The 19,605-nt window shown below is 46.2% G+C and overlaps 2 protein-coding genes across 2 annotated transcripts in view; one reads left to right on the plus strand and one right to left on the minus strand.

The window, feature by feature from the left end:
* Positions 1-1,467: 1,467 nt before the first annotated feature.
* Positions 1,468-13,446, minus strand: T265_09491 (hypothetical protein; the record flags this gene model as incomplete). Its single annotated transcript, XM_009175573.1, has 11 exons — positions 1,468-1,694; positions 2,683-3,160; positions 3,195-3,489; positions 4,325-4,677; positions 5,547-5,973; positions 6,809-6,968; positions 7,873-7,956; positions 8,354-8,596; positions 10,326-10,548; positions 13,018-13,201; positions 13,243-13,446. Coding segments are annotated over 11 exons (2,652 nt in total).
* T265_09493 (hypothetical protein) overlaps positions 5,326-19,605 on the plus strand; it is a gene marked incomplete at both ends in the record, with an annotated part of 59,718 nt that continues 45,438 nt past the window's right edge. Inside the window, 2 exons of the mRNA XM_009175575.1 lie at positions 5,326-5,384; positions 6,243-6,465. Coding sequence (XP_009173839.1) covers positions 5,326-5,384; positions 6,243-6,465 — 282 coding nt within the window. The remainder of the gene's footprint in view (positions 5,385-6,242; positions 6,466-19,605) is intronic.

Below are 19,605 nucleotides of genomic sequence, written 5' to 3' on the forward strand. Positions count from 1 at the left end.
CTCTGGATATGCCACGATTGATGATCAAGAAACAGCTTGTTTTAATGGGAAGCACGGGAGATTTTGAGGTTACCACAAGAACCGTTAACCGATGCTCTGGGGTTCAAACTCACTCTCCTGGTAAGGACAACTCGGTGATACCTCGACCCTCATGCCTTCCTTCGGTCTGCACGTAACTATGTACCGAAGCGATTCAACAGCCAAGTGATCTAAGACTATTCATACCTTTAACAGATTCCTGTTACATTGTCCAGCATATCCTTGTGCTTACTTGGAAGACTTGGCTGGCGCACCATAATCTCCTAATCGGGTTGCGGAATTTCCTCCTCTATCAGGAAAAAAAGCTTGATTCATGCCATTAGCTGAGGAAGAACATACATGGTATGGTCCTTTACCGTGCTCAACATCGTGGGCATTTTTCTCGAGCTCACTGTGAAAGTTAAACTAGAGAACGACTTAGAATAGGACTTTAACCCCCCGGACGCTGTCTGTCCACCTGTGGTGAGTCAAGTTGAGCCCTGATGGCTACCTGCGGTGCCAGTTGTTGACGCCGCCTGATGGTCCCGGGAACTTGACTCTCCATACAAAGACGGGAGTATCTTTTGGCCCGCGTGTATCACAGCAGGCCACGAGATGCACCGTACAGTGTGAGTCCAATCGTGATGGGCTCAGCCTTTCTGGCCATCACTAAAAACACTGAAGTGTCATGATCCCTATCAATCATACGGTAGAGCTGTGCGGTCGCTATTCCATCCGAATTTCCCAGGTCTTTAAGCGATTACATCATGAGGAACGAGTTGTTTCTTATCCTCGAAGGTGAAACGAAAGTCGTTCAGTCGAAAGAACACAGCACTGCTAAAGTAAAGCTGTTGGCTGTTTTCGGTATAGGGAACGGCGTCGTCGAAAAATGATAAAGCCGCGGGTCTTCGCATGCTGTTTTCTGAGTGTATACTCGTAGGTCGTGTGGGTCTCAGTTCGCGCTGGCAAACGTAAAAGGCATGTCTCTGTCACCGAACGTCCAAGCCTAGTGTATCACTCAATTAAAACGCTCCGGCCTAAAACAATGACCACATTCAGACCGGTTATCAAGTAGGCTCCATCTTCAGCAAGACAAATAAATCGTTTCGAAAACTCAGGCATGGAGAAATACCAGCGTCGACAATTGAGCTCAATCTCATCCAATTGGGAGCTCCGGTTGTGTTTTGTCAGAATACGTGACTGGGGTGGAAATCAACCTCGCTATCTCTGGACTAAGTTCGTCTGAAAATGTGACATTTTGCCAACATCGGTTAATCGGATAATTTCTGAAAATGATCAGGCCAACAACTTGAAGGACGGCTAAAAAGGTGATGAGTAACAGCAGATTCAGTCTGAGACCATGGAAAGTGTCACCCTGTTGCGGGTGAACGATACAGTGACGGGATCAGAATGAATATTCCGCCGAGTAGTTAAAACAAACAGATGGTACGAGAATGACATTTTCTTCAATCAGTGGACAATAAAATAGAGTCAGGAGCGAAGCTGTATATCGTATTTGTGAGTGGAAATGAAATCAAGTAATCAGCGAGAGTGGTTCTTCCAAACTGGGTAACCAGCTGCACAGCGAATCATCGGTGACGGCCAACAGGATGCAGTAGTGTTCGAACAGTTGTTGTGCGACTTCCACATCGTCCAGAATCTCAACTCGTTCGACTCTGAAGTAAACAGAAAAGAATGTGACTGACGAGATCCATAAGGTTGTGAACTTACGAGGTCGCTAACATTCGTCTGACATCCACAAACAGAGAGAAATTCTGGGGTTCCTGAGCTTACTTCCATTCAACTTGTGATTGAATAAATGTGGCATTAACGCACAACGTACGTAATCGCGTTTGGCTAAATTGCTGGTCAGTATGGTGATATTTTTTTCGCGGCAAATTTCTGTGCCTAAAGATTGGTGGAAGGTGAACTTGGGCAATCAGCAGCTCTTTTACTCTGCACACCTACCCAAAAAGTTTTCAATGACAAGTTTGGAACCACGCCGCAGGGTACGATTGACTTTATGGTAATATATCGAATCTGCTATTCTATATATAATGCCTAAGGGCAACCCCAAAAAGTATAGAAAACGCTTTCACGTGTCCTTCCGAGGAGAACCGACCCAATGCCTTTTCCAGAGGACAGGCGTTGTCCAAGATACCCTTATAAAGCCTGCAATAAAACGGATGAGCTGTTGGTCTCCCTGGTATAGGGATTTATCAACGTCCGCCTTGAGGTGTTCCGAGGGGCGAGCTGTTCCCTTCAAGGTTGTGAAATTCAATAAAAGCTCAAGGGGGACCGACAAAAATTCATTCCTTGAGATAGAGGAAAAATAGAAACTATATTTATCTCATTGCTGCTCCATGTGCTCAACCAAATTCACACCATTCTCTATAGTGGCTGAGCATCATTTATTCCGCCTCACAGCACGAGCAACCCAAGTGTCTCAGAGATTCCAGTTGGTACAGATCGATGAGTGCTCTGTCTGCCTCCCCGGCAAGCCATATAAATTCTTACAGGCCGATACAGCCAAGAATGTACGATTTAGTTGCGTCTGTGTTACATATGGTGTTCATTTATGACTAAGAGGTGCAACAAAGTGTACTTTGCGGTAAAGCATGAGGTAAAGTATGAAGTTTACTGCAGCAACCAACGGATACGCACCAAGGAGCCTCCGGTGATAGTCCTACCCCTGTCAGGCAAAGGTTGATTCCACCACTCTGAATCGGGCACGGAACACAGTACTCGCTTCGGAAAACGTAGGTTCGACATAGCAGTACATGGCTTAACCAACGCACCTGATTTCGGACACATTCTTCAATGGAGGTCCTCATTGCACAACTGAAAGCTCGCTTTCTAATTGCCTCGTTACGGATAAGACGACAGCAACACACACGAGCTATGGTTCCGAGACAACGATTGTCGACCACCTGAAGAATTCTCACTTCCGCCGCCCGAACAGGCCAAGTCTCAGCTACAAAAGAAAACAGCTCGTGCTGTATCCCAATACACATGTCTTTGAGATTCAGGGATGCACCACTTTGACACCATAGGTGTCTCAAATTAGCAAACGCGACTCGAGCCTTGTAGATTCGGACATTCACCTCATCTGTTGCACTATAGTCAGAACTAAAACAATTTCCTAGATACGCAAAACGCTCCACAACTTCCAGTACCTCTCCCTGGATTGTATCCAGGTGTATCCAGTGACTGCATGTCCAGGAGCATGACCTTACACTTTGTGGATACAAAGTGCATACCAAAGGACAGGATGATTTCGGTCAGTTCATTCAAAAACACCTGCGCCTTTCCCTCCTCTTCGAAGACGAGAACGATATCATTTGTATATTCCAGGTCGACAAGGTCTTCGTTAGCAGCTATTTCAACACCATTGTTTTGGAGACCTTCCACAGTTCGTTTCAGTATTTGATCGATCACGCAATTAAATAGGAATGGAGAGAGTATGCATCCCTGACGGACACCACTGTGTGTACCGAAGCTTTTGGAGAGCTTGCCGTATACTCTTACCTGTCCAAGTCTGTTATTACAAAGAACGTATTATATCCACAAACTTCCGGGGTATTCTTTGATGGGCCAGCGCATCAAGGAAAACAGACCGATCAACCGAGTCGAAATCGCCTTTGAAATTCAGGAACACTAAACTTGTGTGTCGTTTGTACGTATGACGTTGTACTAGCATCTGCGCCCCTGGCATTTCCTTTGCTTTCCGTGTCCACCAGACGGTACGGTCGGCGCGCACGCTCACTATCATTTGACGTCATAATTCGTCGGGCCAAATTTTGTTGGCGGCCGGCGAGGGTATTTCTCCGAGAGTTAAGCAGTTCCACTGTTCGGTCTGATATCCAGTGCTTGAGTGAGTCTGTTAGTGCCGTGCTACAAGCGAAACTCCCAGCACTGTTCAAAGAGGTGGCGATCTCTTCAAGTACAAATTCACATCGGATGGTGAGCATTTGGAACTCTAGAAGATGATTCTGGTAAATTCGTTTAACATCCGGATCTGCCAGTCTTTCACTTGCCAAGCCATTTGTCTGCACCTTACGCGGCTGAGGGAAATGTAGGGAGAAGAGACTACGGACGAGCGCGTGATCAGAGTCCACAAATGTGTTCCAAAACGACCGGCAGTCAGTTATGGATCCGCGCCATCGGTAACTGATGGCAATGTGATTGATTTGAGTTTTTGGTCGGCCTGCCGTTGGAGGACACCAAGTGGCCAGCTAGTACTGCATAAAAACAGCCTGCGATCAGCATACAGCTGAAGCAATCGTTCCCCATTGTCCGTACGTACCGAGTCCAATCCATGTCGACCTCCTAATTGAGTCTCAGATACACTAGGCCTGCCCAATTGTGCATTCATGTCTCCGGGAACCACCGCGATGTCTGAGCTTTTAGTTCGCCGCAGCAGGGCATTTAGGCCGTCGTAAAACCTGTCTTTGATGGCGTCGGAGCTATAGTCAGTTGGGGCGTAGGCAGACACAATAAACAGACATCTATCAACTTGCCGCTTGTGAGACTCCTTCACAGACGTTGCCAGACGAACCGCACAGAGGCGATTATCAACAGGTATCCAGTCGAGTAAGGATACTTCCGCCCCGTGACTTAGCACAATACAAACCCCTACACATCCCGCCGCAGCAGCCTCTGGATCACCAGAGATGCACGTAAAATCGATGCATGACGAATGGAGTCATCAGTCCTAAGTGCTGGGCCTACAAGAAGAGCGACCTGAGTGACGATAACACTTGGGTGCTCAGCTAAGTACATGAATCAACAATGCCAAAACGGCGAGGGACGCTCGAGCCTTTACAGAGTCTGTCACTGGTACCAGAACTAGATCTCTATATCCACAGGCTTCGCTCCAGATCACTTCCTCCGTGTCGTTGAAATCCGCGACATTGATGAAGCAAAAATACAAAGCCATAAAAGCATGCTACGGTAGCCAGAAGCCCAAGGCACTATTTTTACGTTCGCATCACTCTCAATCGAAAAGTCCTGTTGTCCTGACGCAATCATTCTAGTGTGTCCACTCTAAAGGGGGAACGCAGTAAATTTTAGTTGATAACACCTGGCCACCATCATTGAGGGTATGGCATCGGCATCTGACAATGATGCTTCGCTACCACACAACCGTGATTTATTTGAAAGCCTTATTGTGAATAAAAGAATAAAGTGGACGGGGAAGGAAGAGCTTGCCACAATCGTTCCGAGGTGCCTACACCTCCGGACACTGATTCAGGTAATCTGGATAGAAATTGACGACAAGATCGCCACTGACATCGGTTGGCAGCCATGACTTGCAGCGTTTCTAACCAGGCGCAGTGGAGATCACGCAGTCCCCATCCTGGAAGGTGAGTAGCGTGGACAATACCCAAGCGTTTCATAAGCTCCTTCATACCCCTCTGATAGGTCAAGGTTTTCCTGACTTTCCGCTTTCACCCCTGAACTGACAAACCCTCTTCGGCAAACAATAGTTCGGCATGAGCAACACATGGTCTAACGAGTGCATTTACCAGCGGTATACATGTTTTTCGATAGAACTCCCCGTTGCACAACAGAACACTCGCTTTCTAACTGCCGCCAAAGACCTGGAGCCGTCTCCTTTCCGTTGCTCAAACCGAGCAGGCAATGCTGTAAAACAGCCCGGGCTGTTGCCCCAATACACATGTCTTTGAGATTCAGGGATGCACCACTTTGACACCATAGGTGTCTCAAATTAGCAAACGCGACTCGAGCTTGTAGATTCGGGGTCAGTTCATTCAAAAACACCTGCGCCTTTCCCTCCTCTTCGAAGACGAGAACGATATCATTTGTATATTCCAGGTCGACAAGGTCTTCGTTAGCAGCTATTTCAACACCATTGTTTTGGAGACCTTCCACAGTTCGTTTCAGTATTTGATCGATCACGCAATTAAATAGGAATGGAGAGAGTATGCATCCCTGACGGACACCACTGTGTGTACCGAAGCTTTTGGAGAGCTTGCCGTATACTCTTACCTGTCCAAGTCTGTTATTACAAAGAACGTATTATATCCACAAACTTCCGGGGTATTCTTTGATGGGCCAGCGCATCAAGGAAAACAGACCGATCAACCGAGTCGAAATCGCCTTTGAAATTCAGGAACACTAAACTTGTGTGTCGTTTGTACGTATGACGTTGTACTAGCATCTGCGCCCCTGGCATTTCCTTTGCTTTCTGTGTCCACCAGACGGTACGGTCGGCGCGCACGCTCACTATCATTTGACGTCATAATTCGTCGGGCCAAATTTTGTTGGCGGCCGGCGAGGGTATTTCTCCGAGAGTTAAGCAGTTCCACTGTTCGGTCTGATATCCAGTGCTTGAGTGAGTCTGTTAGTGCCGTGCTACAAGCGAAACTCCCAGCACTGTTCAAAGAGGTGGCGATCTCTTCAAGTACAAATTCACATCGGATGGTGAGCATTTGGAACTCTAGAAGATGATTCTGGTAAATTCGTTTAACATCCGGATCTGCCAGTCTTTCACTTGCCAAGCCATTTGTCTGCACCTTACGCGGCTGAGGGAAATGTAGGGAGAAGAGACTACGGACGAGCGCGTGATCAGAGTCCACAAATGTGTTCCAAAACGACCGGCAGTCAGTTATGGATCCGCGCCATCGGTAACTGATGGCAATGTGATTGATTTGAGTTTTTGGTCGGCCTGCCGTTGGAGGACACCAAGTGGCCAGCTAGTACTGCATAAAAACAGCCTGCGATCAGCATACAGCTGAAGCAATCGTTCCCCATTGTCCGTACGTACCGAGTCCAATCCATGTCGACCTCCTAATTGAGTCTCAGATACACTAGGCCTGCCCAATTGTGCATTCATGTCTCCGGGAACCACCGCGATGTCTGAGCTTTTAGTTCGCCGCAGCAGGGCATTTAGGCCGTCGTAAAACCTGTCTTTGATGGCGTCGGAGCTATAGTCAGTTGGGGCGTAGGCAGACACAATAAACAGACATCTATCAACTTGCCGCTTGTGAGACTCCTTCACAGACGTTGCCAGACGAACCGCACAGAGGCGATTATCAACAGGTATCCAGTCGAGTAAGGATACTTCCGCCCCGTGACTTAGCACAATACAAACCCCTACACATCCCGCCGCAGCAGCCTCTGGATCACCAGAGATGCACGTAAAATCGATGCATGACGAATGGAGTCATCAGTCCTAAGTGCTGGGCCTACAAGAAGAGCGACCTGAGTGACGATAACACTTGGGTGCTCAGCTAAGTACATGAATCAACAATGCCAAAACGGCGAGGGACGCTCGAGCCTTTACAGAGTCTGTCACTGGTACCAGAACTAGATCTCTATATCCACAGGCTTCGCTCCAGATCACTTCCTCCGTGTCGTTGAAATCCGCGACATTGATGAAGCAAAAATACAAAGCCATAAAAGCATGCTACGGTAGCCAGAAGCCCAAGGCACTATTTTTACGTTCGCATCACTCTCAATCGAAAAGTCCTGTTGTCCTGACGCAATCATTCTAGTGTGTCCACTCTAAAGGGGGAACGCAGTAAATTTTAGTTTTGCTGTTATTGGAGTTCATCAGCAGTGCGCATCCTTGGCCATGCCAGAGTTTGGACTCCAGACATCCGATATGCGGGGCGAGCGTGTTACCACTACTTCACCAGCGTACACTGAGCGCATGGGAATTATCATGTCTGAACAGGCGAATATGTTCACACTTGACTGATGTGATTGGCTTGTCCGACGACCTAGTGACTGTCCTGCCTGGGTCAAGTGAAGGCTAAAGGTCAACGAAGGCTACCAAATCGATTTCAGCAACCACAGATAACAGTCCGGTAACAACACAATACTTACCGGAGGCGTGTCGCTTTGGGGAAGGCCTTATAAACCTCATTAACAGTCCAAGCTTTTGCTTTCTGCCAGCCAGCATCCAAAAACCTGCAATGAGGAGTGGGAGCAAAGGAAAGACTGCATCATCCTTCATCGCAAAAAATAAACCTCTTGGGCATGAGTGAAAGTCTTCTACGTACAAAACAAATTAAATCGTGCTTCCTTCGGGTGGCATGGAAGCTGGGAACTGAAAGAGTGCTACAGTTGAACGATTTTTTTTCCTTACACTGCATTACTTATGCACTGTGAAATGTTTACCACCCCAACTATGGCTCATCAATCGCAATTGTATAGATTGAATGCTGGCTTGTCTGATGAGACCTGTGCAAACTTATGCTCCAATGCGATTGGGCTACGGATGATACCTAGACAAAGACACTAAATTTTATCAGTTCATTACAATTGCATGTACGAGCATACAAAGCATACATGGTATATCACCCACCGGGTCTCTTGTTGTTTCAAAGACTGACAAGCAGACAATCCAGGGAGATCACAGTCTCTGGCACGAAAATTTTCCACCATTATTTTCCCAAACTGGTCGGCCATGTTTACCTGGGAAAAGGGGGGAGGCAAGAGAAGGAACCGATTTTTTATTCCTATCAGTCGACCTTGAGGATCTCCATGTTGAATGATGCGCATCTTAGAAACATTCGATATCCATTCTCGGTCGCGAGGTGTTGGAAAGCTGAAAACAGTCAGCACAGAAACATAAAATGTCTCGAAAAGGACCCATTGAAGACGGCGAACAAAAATTAGGGTAGGAAGAAGAGTTCTTCGTTGACAATTAAATAACTGACTATGCATTGCAGATCCCCTGGGGTAATGTAAATGAACAAAATGATGGGTTTAGTTTGGCTATACGCGGAATCAGAGGGACTGTCCTACTCAGTTATCGGCTACACTAGTCACTACTGGACTTACTCCACCGATGTTTTTAACAGTAGGGCTTTTTGGGTTATCCGTTGGGTGTTATCACGTTGATCTGACTGGCTTCTAGTTCCGGATGGAGGTCCACCACAACTTTCATAAACCTAACTTTTGTGTGAATCAAACGGCTGTTTGCGCAAGACAGTCAAATATCAGTCAAATTGAGTCTGCGGAACGCTATCACCAACCTTGAAGCAATCTGAGGATAAAGTATAGCTGAAGCTGCTCAAATTGCGCGATTTTTGTTTGTGAATGCACTAGTAATTGCTTAAATAAGGACAACCCACAAAGGAGCAAATGACGTGGATATCTGTTGAACACAATAGCTCTCATGTCTGCCGGGATCCAATGTCAGTCGGTTACGCCGGTTCAACCTCACTGAAAGTTAAAAGTTTAGACCAACTCCAGTTGATTTGGCTATGCAGGTGAAGACGAACAGAGTGCAAATGCATTTTACATGCAACTAGCTACTTAAGGCTAAAGATGAGATCGGGATGTGAAGCCATTTGCACAAACAGAAGATATTCTCAGGCAATCCATGGTTAGTATGGAGATGCAGTAACATACAAACCTGATCGGGTGAGTTCAAACATGAGGATCTCGAACTCCAAGAAGGGCTTCACCTCTCAGGCGACCTTGGACTTTCCCTTACTATCAAATGACAAATATCTGGACCAGTAGCGTAGCTTTTGGTCATAAACTGTTTCATATAAAGCTTGTTACTTCAGTTGTTATGTCCAATTATACCCAACCTCACCGGCCTTGATTTTTTTCCATGGTGCACTTACGTATCCGTGGCACCGAAGTTTTGATACCGATACCTGTTAAAACCAACTCATAAAACCAATTTAACTCTGATAGCCACCTGGAGTTGCGGGCCGTGAAATTGATATACAACTGACGCATTAAACACAGGAGAAATAAACTCGATTAGTTATCCGATGGGACGATTAAGGGACGAACTCGATAGATTTTAGTGAAATTCTTTTCCAAGCTGGGTCGTGCTAATTTAATAATGCAACAGTAACAGAAAAAATGATAATTAATTGTTGGATCACACCAGAACCGAAATTATTGACGAAGAAGTATGCTATCTCTCATGAATTTGTCAAAATAACAGCTCTTTGAAAATAGCGTCTCAAGGAACCTGAAGATAACACACTGATTCAGTTCATGCATCTGTCTACCCTCTGATAAACTGTCGTTTTCAAAGTAGAGGAATTTTCTTATTTCCATGTATCTAGGCGTCTTGAGCTGTCCAGAATCTCTTGACAATCGGATTTGAGTTTCTCTAAACGAAAGGAATTTTAGGCGTTGTTGTTGAAGTGTACACAAAAGGTTTAACACCTTCCGCACGGACAGAGAAAGACGAGATGAACTGGGTACTTGCCTGTTCGTAATGCAAGAAAGCCGAGTGAGGAAAATGAGCAGCTAATCCTTTGATAAGCTGGAAACTTTCTTCAGATGGCATGTACACCAGAACGCACTCAGCTAGAAAAAGGGTTGGCAAATTGCTGTCCAGGCCGATACTGGAGTTTGGTCCACAGAGGTAAGAGATCAATTGGTCGACTGGTCGACGCAAATCGAAAGGGACCAGGGAGTACGTATCTGTGACGAGACTATGCCGATTTTGTGCTTCCAGGACGGTATCTGGTACCGCAGGTGGGTTCATCTTGGATTGTGAGTCGCCCTGTGGTGGTAGATTCATTGCTAAAGAAAAATAAATAAAAGGTTCGTCCCCCTTGATACAAAGCATGAGTAAATGGTGGGTACCGCTAGAAGCAGATGGATAAGGCGAATAGGGGTTGTAACCCCTCAGGTTTTACGACCAGCTTAGACCTCTAAATCCGGGAAAGACAGATCAAGCACGAGTAAACAATACCCAAGAACAAACACCATCGGACAGGAGTCGAATCCCATATGTGGTCTCACATGAACTTTTTTTATTTTGCTGGCATGGCAACTGGCATCATTCTGTATGAATACTTGGTGTAGACGGACTGGCGAACTGAAACCAACATTCTGGTTGGACAGCCTATCCGACTCATTGCTCTTATTTACTTGTGTTGTTACACATCAATGAGATTGAGTTGAGTTATGTTCGACTGAAGTTTTCTCTTAGGAGACTAAATTTTTATAACATCCAGACCAAAAAGAGAATTCCTGGTGTAAGCGACGCGAAGATAACAGAAAAATCTACACCGACACGCACCAATGACCCTCAAAGTGATGACATGCGCAAGTGATCCCAAAATAAGCTTGACATCAGTGTATTCCGTATGCCCAACAGAAAGGGCACTGGATCTCACATAAAAACCACCAAGTAGACTGAGCTTCGTCCTAACTTAGCTGATGGACATTAAAATTCAGTTCACAGCAAACAGGCTGCCAGAATTTTGTGTTCAAAAGGATTCCAACAGGAGTGGAAGGAAGAGGAAAGGTGTAGGAGAGTGGTTAGGTTTTAAAACATTGTTGAATTTGGAAGCAAACTTCAAGACTTGTAGATGGTGACCTGGATGATTCCAAGTAAACATCAGTTGGCCATATCTAGACGTCGAAAACGCCAAGCAAACGGCTAAGTTATTGTTTCTCTTCACTTGCGCTGCACGCAGACGAACAAGGAAAAGTGCAAATTTGCATAAATCACAGAAGAAGCCTTCATACAAGTGATTCCTTTGTAAATGGGTGATTATTACTTTTCAAACTACGAAGCAGCTCATCGAGGGAATGAATGCAGTCCGCATTTTATCATCACACGGTACCTTATGAGTTACCCCGAACGAAAATATCAAGGTCCATAGACACATGAGTCGTAGTGTAATTGGTAATACTGATGAACGATGTTACGCAAGCAGGTACTATTGGCTTCATCCAGTTTACGGCCTCATCACTGTTCATAACTCAGAACGTATATTTTCAAGAAACTCCGTCAAAATCGCCCCATGTTGTCTGTGTAGTCGAACTCGTTCAGATCAACACACCGAACCCCAGAGTAAGTAGTTTGCACCGATTACCAAATAAGTGATGTACGTGGTATCGAGCTAGCACAATATTCTACAGGGTAAGGGCTCATTGTAGTGGTTGAAACTGTTCGACTTTATCGAGACTCGTTTAAGAAGTGCGTGAGTAAGTCATCAATATGACAATATTAGAGAGTGGGATTTTAAATTTTTACAAATTATCGAATGAAGCTGGCCTTAGTTACTTCTCCGCGGCCTGTCTTTTACCGACACGGTGGAAGTCCATATGTTCCACTTCTGGTTACTGTTGGCAATTTATGCAAACCACTTGTGGTGATCACGTCTAGTTCAGTTTTAAAAGTCACAGTCTCATTTCAAATCTACGTGTCATTATGCATTCATCAAAGACGGTTATTTGTCACGCTAGATTGCCCTCTAAAACGATCGCATGATATGCAAAGTTAACAGTTGAAAAAATAATAGCACAGGTTTCCACAATGTGATAGCATAACGAAGACTAATTTAACGGGCCATTACCTGGATGCCACGTTGCGCGGTGGTCAGTAGCAATGAGAAAATCAAGAGTGATTGGTCAAGTAAAAGAGAAAATATCCGGCGTGACTAAAATGGAAGTCAACAGTAGTGGCTTCGATTCACGCTCACTTCTCAGTCATGATAACCGATTTTTAGCGTCGCTAAAAATATGCAATGAAATATAATCACTCAGCTGTGGCATCCTTGTGGTGTACTGCTTCCATGAGAGTCAAAGGAAGCAAAAGAGCTGATACTACCAGGTTGTCCAACCCTAGACAGGAGCAATCGGGAAGCTAGGGTTAGGTTCAAAACGCAAATTTTCCAGCCAATAGCCTCATGCCTTAACTACTGAGCTATCCCTTGTTCCTGTGTCAACGCAACCGTCTGCTGGTTACAGGCTACTATGTTTCGTCGTCTGATCATAATTTGATCTCTCACAGATCGTTTCTACTTTGTGAGCTGTTCAACCGGCGAGTTCCTGAAGTGGGCCCGTCATTATCCGAAGAACATAGCCAAGCAGATATAAAATATAACATGCCATCACCTTGTCCCATGCTTCCCTCAAGCTCGACTTAACGTGCCTACAAAGCTGACTAATAAATAATAAACAATAAAAAAATAATAAAGCAAATAAATGAAAAAATACACAACACGCATGAACTGAAATGGAACGCGTCTAGCTTACCAGCATGTTCTTCAACTTCTCCCAAAAGTTTCTTGCTCCGAATCAACTGAACTTTACGCTGGACGTTGTGTAGCAGATCCACCTCAACGAACTTACGTGGGACTATATCGGCGTCTTTAAGTTGAAAATAGAGTGTGTCTGAGCCAGCACCCAAGTTTACAACCTGACATTCACACCCCAGAGTCTGTTGGGTATAAGTGAGGTTAACCGCAAGTCGGTACTTACCTTGATAAACAGAGTTGTTATGGCCTTAAAAGCTTGAGTTCGAATAAAGTAGCCACGGCTAATTTCTGGAGGTTTTGAAGTTGCAACGGGGCAGAAATAACGCATATATGGATCCTTCCAGTATCCTCTTTTAACAGCGTGAGCTTTGCTATATGTGGCATCATCGTTGGTCGATTGGATCACTCGGTCACTAGGACAAGACATCGTACCATGCTAGATGAACAAGTGAACTCGGCTGAGTAAAATGGGGCGATGTGCTCCGGGACCGAGACCAACGGACCACTGTACGGATGAAGTGGACAATAACAGGGAAACTGAAACCAATAAACCCGGTACGGACGTGATCATCTGGAAGCAAAATGTACGAGATACTCCAAATCGTATAAGGAGGTGCAAAGCTGCACTACATGTCTGACAAATTGAGTGTTAGGAAGACTACGCATTGGACTCAACAGTTTGAGTGCAACAGCGTCATCGGCTGTGACCAAACCATGTCTGTCAGTCCTATTACACACTAATGTTTCTGCTTGTTTCTTTTCATTAGGTTATTCACTAAATGCCAGATTGTTCTGGCCTAGCCAGCAACTGGTGAAAATCGATGCAACCGTTCGCATCACACATTTCGATTTGTATGCTATGAGAAGGTACTCAGTTGGAGGCGCTATGATGGTGGAAAATTTATATACACTAAGAAAAACCAAGTCGTTAGTGATTTCTTCGACAAGTGCATGTAGTCTGGAATATGACACTTGCTTAGTGTAAGTATTCACAAGCCTTACACGCTGTGATACCGTTAAGAATGTTTCTGCCGTCAGTCATCTACACAACGAACTGCAGTTACTGAGAGCCTGGGTGTCGCATGTTTCTAGTGCAGAAATGATCTGTGGCGACCAAAGAATAGTCTTGTTACGCTGCTAACCCAAGCATGCAGCATTATTGTTGCTGTGTAATTTACGCCTAGCCTTACCCATATTTAACCAGCACACCGCAAGCGCTTCTGTACACCGGACAAGAGACCAAGAAACACCGATTCCTAGTGAGTTCTCATCAGAATGCGGTCAACTAGACATTTTTCGTTCGGTAGTCAAGCTCGCCATCAAGACAACCAAGAGGCCATAAATAGTGCAGGGGAAGGGTGTTAGTTGATTGTCGTTAAGCTGAATGTAAACAGAGAGATGGCCAAAATCTCGACCAGGTAGTCCAGATATATGGATTTCAAATCACGATGTCCGATTCGCTGCCGCGAACGCAAGTCCAGGCGATCCTCCGTGTGCTGACCTGTTTAGCGTCCTGCAGTCTATAAGTTCGACGGACTTAGGAAGAAACATATTCATGATGCAGTCATCTCTTACAATCGCCCAGCAGCAGTCCAGAACTCTGCGTGGTACTCCATCAACGACCTCTATGAGATGGCGGTGATTATCCGCATATCAACAGGCATCCCCATTTTCAAAAAGTCATCATTATCATCAAAGACAGCAACATCAGTGTTGGCATTGATGCTTCACTGCCGTACATTGGAACATGTATGACGACGTGTTCCGTAAAAATGGTAATGTGCTTGCATTTCCAGCAAGTACCTAACCGCTGCCTTGCGGTTAGGCTTTTGAGCCAAGGGCTTTGGTTGAGGACTCTAATCGTCCTCCTGTCTAGGTGTGGGCGCCCTGGCAGTATCCCAGCCCTCGTACAACCATGACATACACATTTTCAAAAAGGGTACGCGATCACCGTGTGAGAGCCATCGTTGCATTAGCCCGGTAGCTGTGCCACCTTTCGATTGCTGATCGACTACAGAGAGGCAGATCCGTGAAAACCAAGCAGGATTCTGTCGTGTAAGACGACGGACCAATTACACATACGACCTCTGACAAATTCCGGAACTGCGATGCTGCTTCCGGCACCGCCCATAACGACCGTCTTTCTTGCCTTTGACTTTGTTGGTCATTTGACACTACGGAAGTGTCTATGAAGGAAAAGTGGTCCCTATAAATTCTTGTCCATTCTTAAAGAATTGTACGTCAACTCCCGTAAACGCTTAACTGTTTACGAGAAGCTCTCGCCAGAGTTTGCTACACCAAGTGGTGTCAGACAAGACTATCCTCTCACCTTTCCTGTCCAACTTCGCCACTGATATGATAACGGAAGGCTTGCTCCCAGCTTTTCGTTCCTGCGAGTCGTTCCAGGGTGTTCTCCTACAGATATAGAATATAGAAACTGTGACTCTTTGGGTATGATATCATGGTAATGCGAGCATTATTAGGCAGTTTTGCCTTACGGTTTAGTGTGCGTTTCGTACCTACAAAGTGCAAACGTGCTGCTGCGAGACTGCTTGGGCACAAACATATACCTCATGGGGTCCAGGTGGTTAGATGGCCCAGGTGGTTAGAGCGCGAATTTACTGACCGGAAGGTCCATGGTTCGAACCCAACCTCTGCCTCTCGACTTCTTCTGTCTAGGCTTGGTTAATTTGGCAGTTTCTCAGCCCCGTGCTTCCTTCGAATGGCATGGCAGCTAGGCACCGGAAGGGTGCTACAGCTGAGTGATTTGATTGTTGATCCTTGTCGACCTAAATAACGCAGACGATATCGCCCTCATTTTGAAAACAACGCTAAGTGCAAGCCCTGTTGAATAGACTGACCACCATCTGTTGGTATGCGTCTTGCACCTTCAGGGTGCAAATTCGTGCTTCAGAACGTACAGTGTTTGAACATACCCCGTACGATTAGAGAGGAATTACCGTAGGTTGTGGAGAATTTTATATTCCTTAGTAGTTGTATCAGCTCTGACGGAAGTGTGCCTGATGAAGTCGGTGCAGGAATTTCAAAAGCCCGAATCGCGTTTCCTAATACACGTCACTTGTGGTGTCATAAAGATACATCACTTGGTCTGAAGCGTCGCGTTTACGAGGCTACATTAAGGACTGTGTTGTTGTGTGATTGCGAAACACCACCCCTGAGGACAGATGATGGGGCATCTTCAGGTGTTTGACCACCGATGAATCAGAATCGTTGCCGGTCCCGGATGATATTAAGGGATAAGTAGAAGTCATTAGAAAACGGGTGTCATTGTGCAGTAGATAGTTCAATTGCAGAAAACGTCCAGCATCATCGACCACGACTGCTCGGCCGAGTGCTAGGCATGCAGAAACCCCGTCTACTGAGACGATCGTCGTTCTGCATGAACCATTCAGAATGGTGGAAACCGCGAGTTGACTTGGCAGAAGGGTATGAAGGGGATTACGAGGAGTTTGGGTGTTGTCGGTGTTGTACGCCTTCCAGGATGGTGGCCTCGTGACCCCCCTGCACTTGACTGGAGACCTCGCGAGAAAAAACGTTGGTGGATGTCCGTGGCGTCCGTGCTGTCATTTTTTCCAGACTGTTTGATTAGATGCTTGCAGCGATAAGCATCACCAGGTACCCCCCTTCATCCACTCTCTTTGCACTTTAAAGCTTTAAATATAATTAGACGAACTATATGGTTGTACGGCAGTGATGTTATTGCCTCTGATGATGCTAGAAAGCTAGGAAACGCACAGTCATGCACATCACGAAGACTGCTTGGAGGTCTAAGGGAAGCGGGCCAAAGAAGTTAACCTCTCAGTTTTCAGAACTGTATGTCCCAGCTATCCGACTCAACTAAATGAACGGTGGATGTCGTCAAGAACCACAGACTCTATTGCAACCAGAAAGACCGTACTAGCGACTATGACGGCATACGCAGGATAATCAAGAGCTTGAAGAATGCAAGAGAACGCCGCTGAATTGTGAAGGAGGCTTCAGCTGCAGGCAACTGCCGCGCCCTAATTCAGCTGATTCCATCAATGGCCAGCGAAGCAATATAAGAAGACGGAACGACAGTCCACTCACGAAATTGATGGGTAAACATTTCGGCTGAACTCCTTGAACACAACCTCTGAAGGAACCCAACGAGTCTGAATTGAACACTGACACCGGCCTGCCGTCAACAACACAAGTCCAGTGCCGGATATCACTCCTCCAACGCGAAAGACACCCGCCTGAGTGGTATGCACACCACAGTCTCCAAAAGTGGCGAGGTCCCGGTGAACAGGCTGACGCCTCCACTGCGGAAGATCTGGAACGAAAACAAAGTACCAGAGGAGAAGAGCGCCTTGAATGTCACCGGTCTTCAAGAACGAGTGCAAGAACGCCACGTGAAAACCATTATGGTATCAGAATGGTAGCCGAGGCATCCAAGGTGCTCTCTGGCATTATTTTGCGTGGGTTGATCGATTATCTCGAGAGGAAATCATGAGATATAAGCTGGGTTCCGCCCTGGACGAGGATGCATCAACCGTGTATTTACCCGGATACAAGTTCTTGAACAGCACCGCTCTTTTAAACGTCCCCCATTGGTCGTTCTTGGTGATCCGAAGGCTGCCTATGATGCTTTAGTCAGGAACTTTGGTGGTATCTGGCGATCAAAGATGTGCTTTGCAAGTTTATGCCGCTTACGAGCGCATTGTATGCGAACTTCTGCGGACGGACACGAGTAAACAGCAAGTCTTCGCCTTAGTCCACTAGGTCTAGTGATGTAAGACAAGGCCGTCCTATCTTGCCTTTCCTCTTAAACTTTGTTATTGATGTGCTGCTTGAAATTTCCTCGCCTGCTTCTGAAGCCTCGAGGGTCGAAATGCTCCCGGATCGTTCGCTCACAGGAACTGAGTATGCGAGCAGTATTGGTTTCGGTTATTCAATGGAAGCAATTTTAAATGCTCCTGCTACATGGTTTGGTATGTGGCACACCTGCAAAGTGTAAAGTGCTGCTCATCATCATCAACGATAGCATGACATCAGTGCTCAACACCAATGCTTCACTGCCGTACAGCCATGACTTATTTGAAAGCCTTATTGTAAAGAAAAGAATAAAGGTGGATGGGAGAGGGACTTAGTGCTAGCTTAACACAATCATTCCGAGGTGCCTACACCTCCAGACATTCACTCAGGCAATCTGGACAGAAACTGACAACAAGAACGCCACTGACATCGGTTGGCAGGCATATCTTGTAGTGTCTCCAACCAGGCACAGTGAGGATCACGCGGTCCCCATCCTGGAAGGCGAGTAGCACCGACAGCACCCAAGCGTTTCGTGATCTCCTTCATACTCCTCTGCCAGGTCATGGGTTGGCCACCTCTCTGTTTACGTCACTCCGAATTGGGCATGGAAAACAGTCCTCTCTTCGGCAAACGATGGTTCGGCATGCGTAAAACATGTCCCAACCAACAACCATGACCTACACAACTAAAGTGCTGCTACAAGACTGAGTGGAACAGAACCCAAACCTTATGCCTGTAGACGAGCCGATCAACGTGGTAGATAAATAGATAGGTAGATAGATAAGTCCTGGTGGAGTGGCTACAGATGAAGTTACTTCTCGGACCGGAAAGGCGAGAGCAGCTTTTGCCAACCTCCGGCACTTATGGCACCGACGTGACGTCAGTTTGTCTGTCAGGGGCAACGTTCATAATGCAACGGTGCGATCCATACTGCTTTACGGGTCACAGATGTGGCCTCTACGCGCAATGGACATGCGAGAAATGTCAATGTTTGACCATCGGTGTCTCTGAAGCATTGGCCAGATCTGGTGAGAACATCGAATTAGCAATGCTGAAGTACGCCAGATGGCCTAAAATAGAAGGAAATCTCCCACGATAAACGAATTACTCAAGTTTCATAGATTACGCTGGTTAAGAGATGTACTCCGCAAGCCAGAAAACTGTTTGTGTCTGCGCCGAGAGAAAGCTACCGAAAAGTGGAGTATGTGACCTGGCAACGAAGTGCGAAAACACTATCCAGTAAACTTAATCAAGTCAGCAACTGCCACCTCTCTGAATGGAACTGGTGGGCATCCCCCAATCACTTCGATGCTTCACTGCCGTACAGCCATGACTTATTTGAAGGCCTTATTGTAAAGAAAAGAATAAAGGTGGATGGGGGAGGGACTTGGTGCTAGCTTAACACAATCATTCCGAGGTGCCTACACCTCCAGACATTCATTCAGGCAATCTGGACAGAAACTGACAACAAGAACGCCACTGACATCGGTTGGCAGCCATATCTTGTAGTGTCTCCAACCAGGCACAGTGAGGATCACGCGGTCCCCATCCTGGAAGGCGAGTAGCACCGACAGCACCCAAGCGTTTCGTGATCTCCTTCATACTCCTCTGCCAGGTCATGGGTTGGCCACCTCTCTGTTTACGTCACTCCGAATTGGGCATGGAAAACAGTACTCTCTTCGGCAAACGATGGTTCGGCATGCGTAAAACATGTCCCAACCAACAACCATGACCTACACAACTAAAGTGCTGCTACAAGACTGAGTGGAACAGAACCCAAACCTTATGC

This window comes from Opisthorchis viverrini (genome assembly GCF_000715545.1).
Source record: "Opisthorchis viverrini unplaced genomic scaffold opera_v5_278, whole genome shotgun sequence".
NCBI lineage: Eukaryota > Metazoa > Platyhelminthes > Trematoda > Opisthorchiida > Opisthorchiidae > Opisthorchis > Opisthorchis viverrini.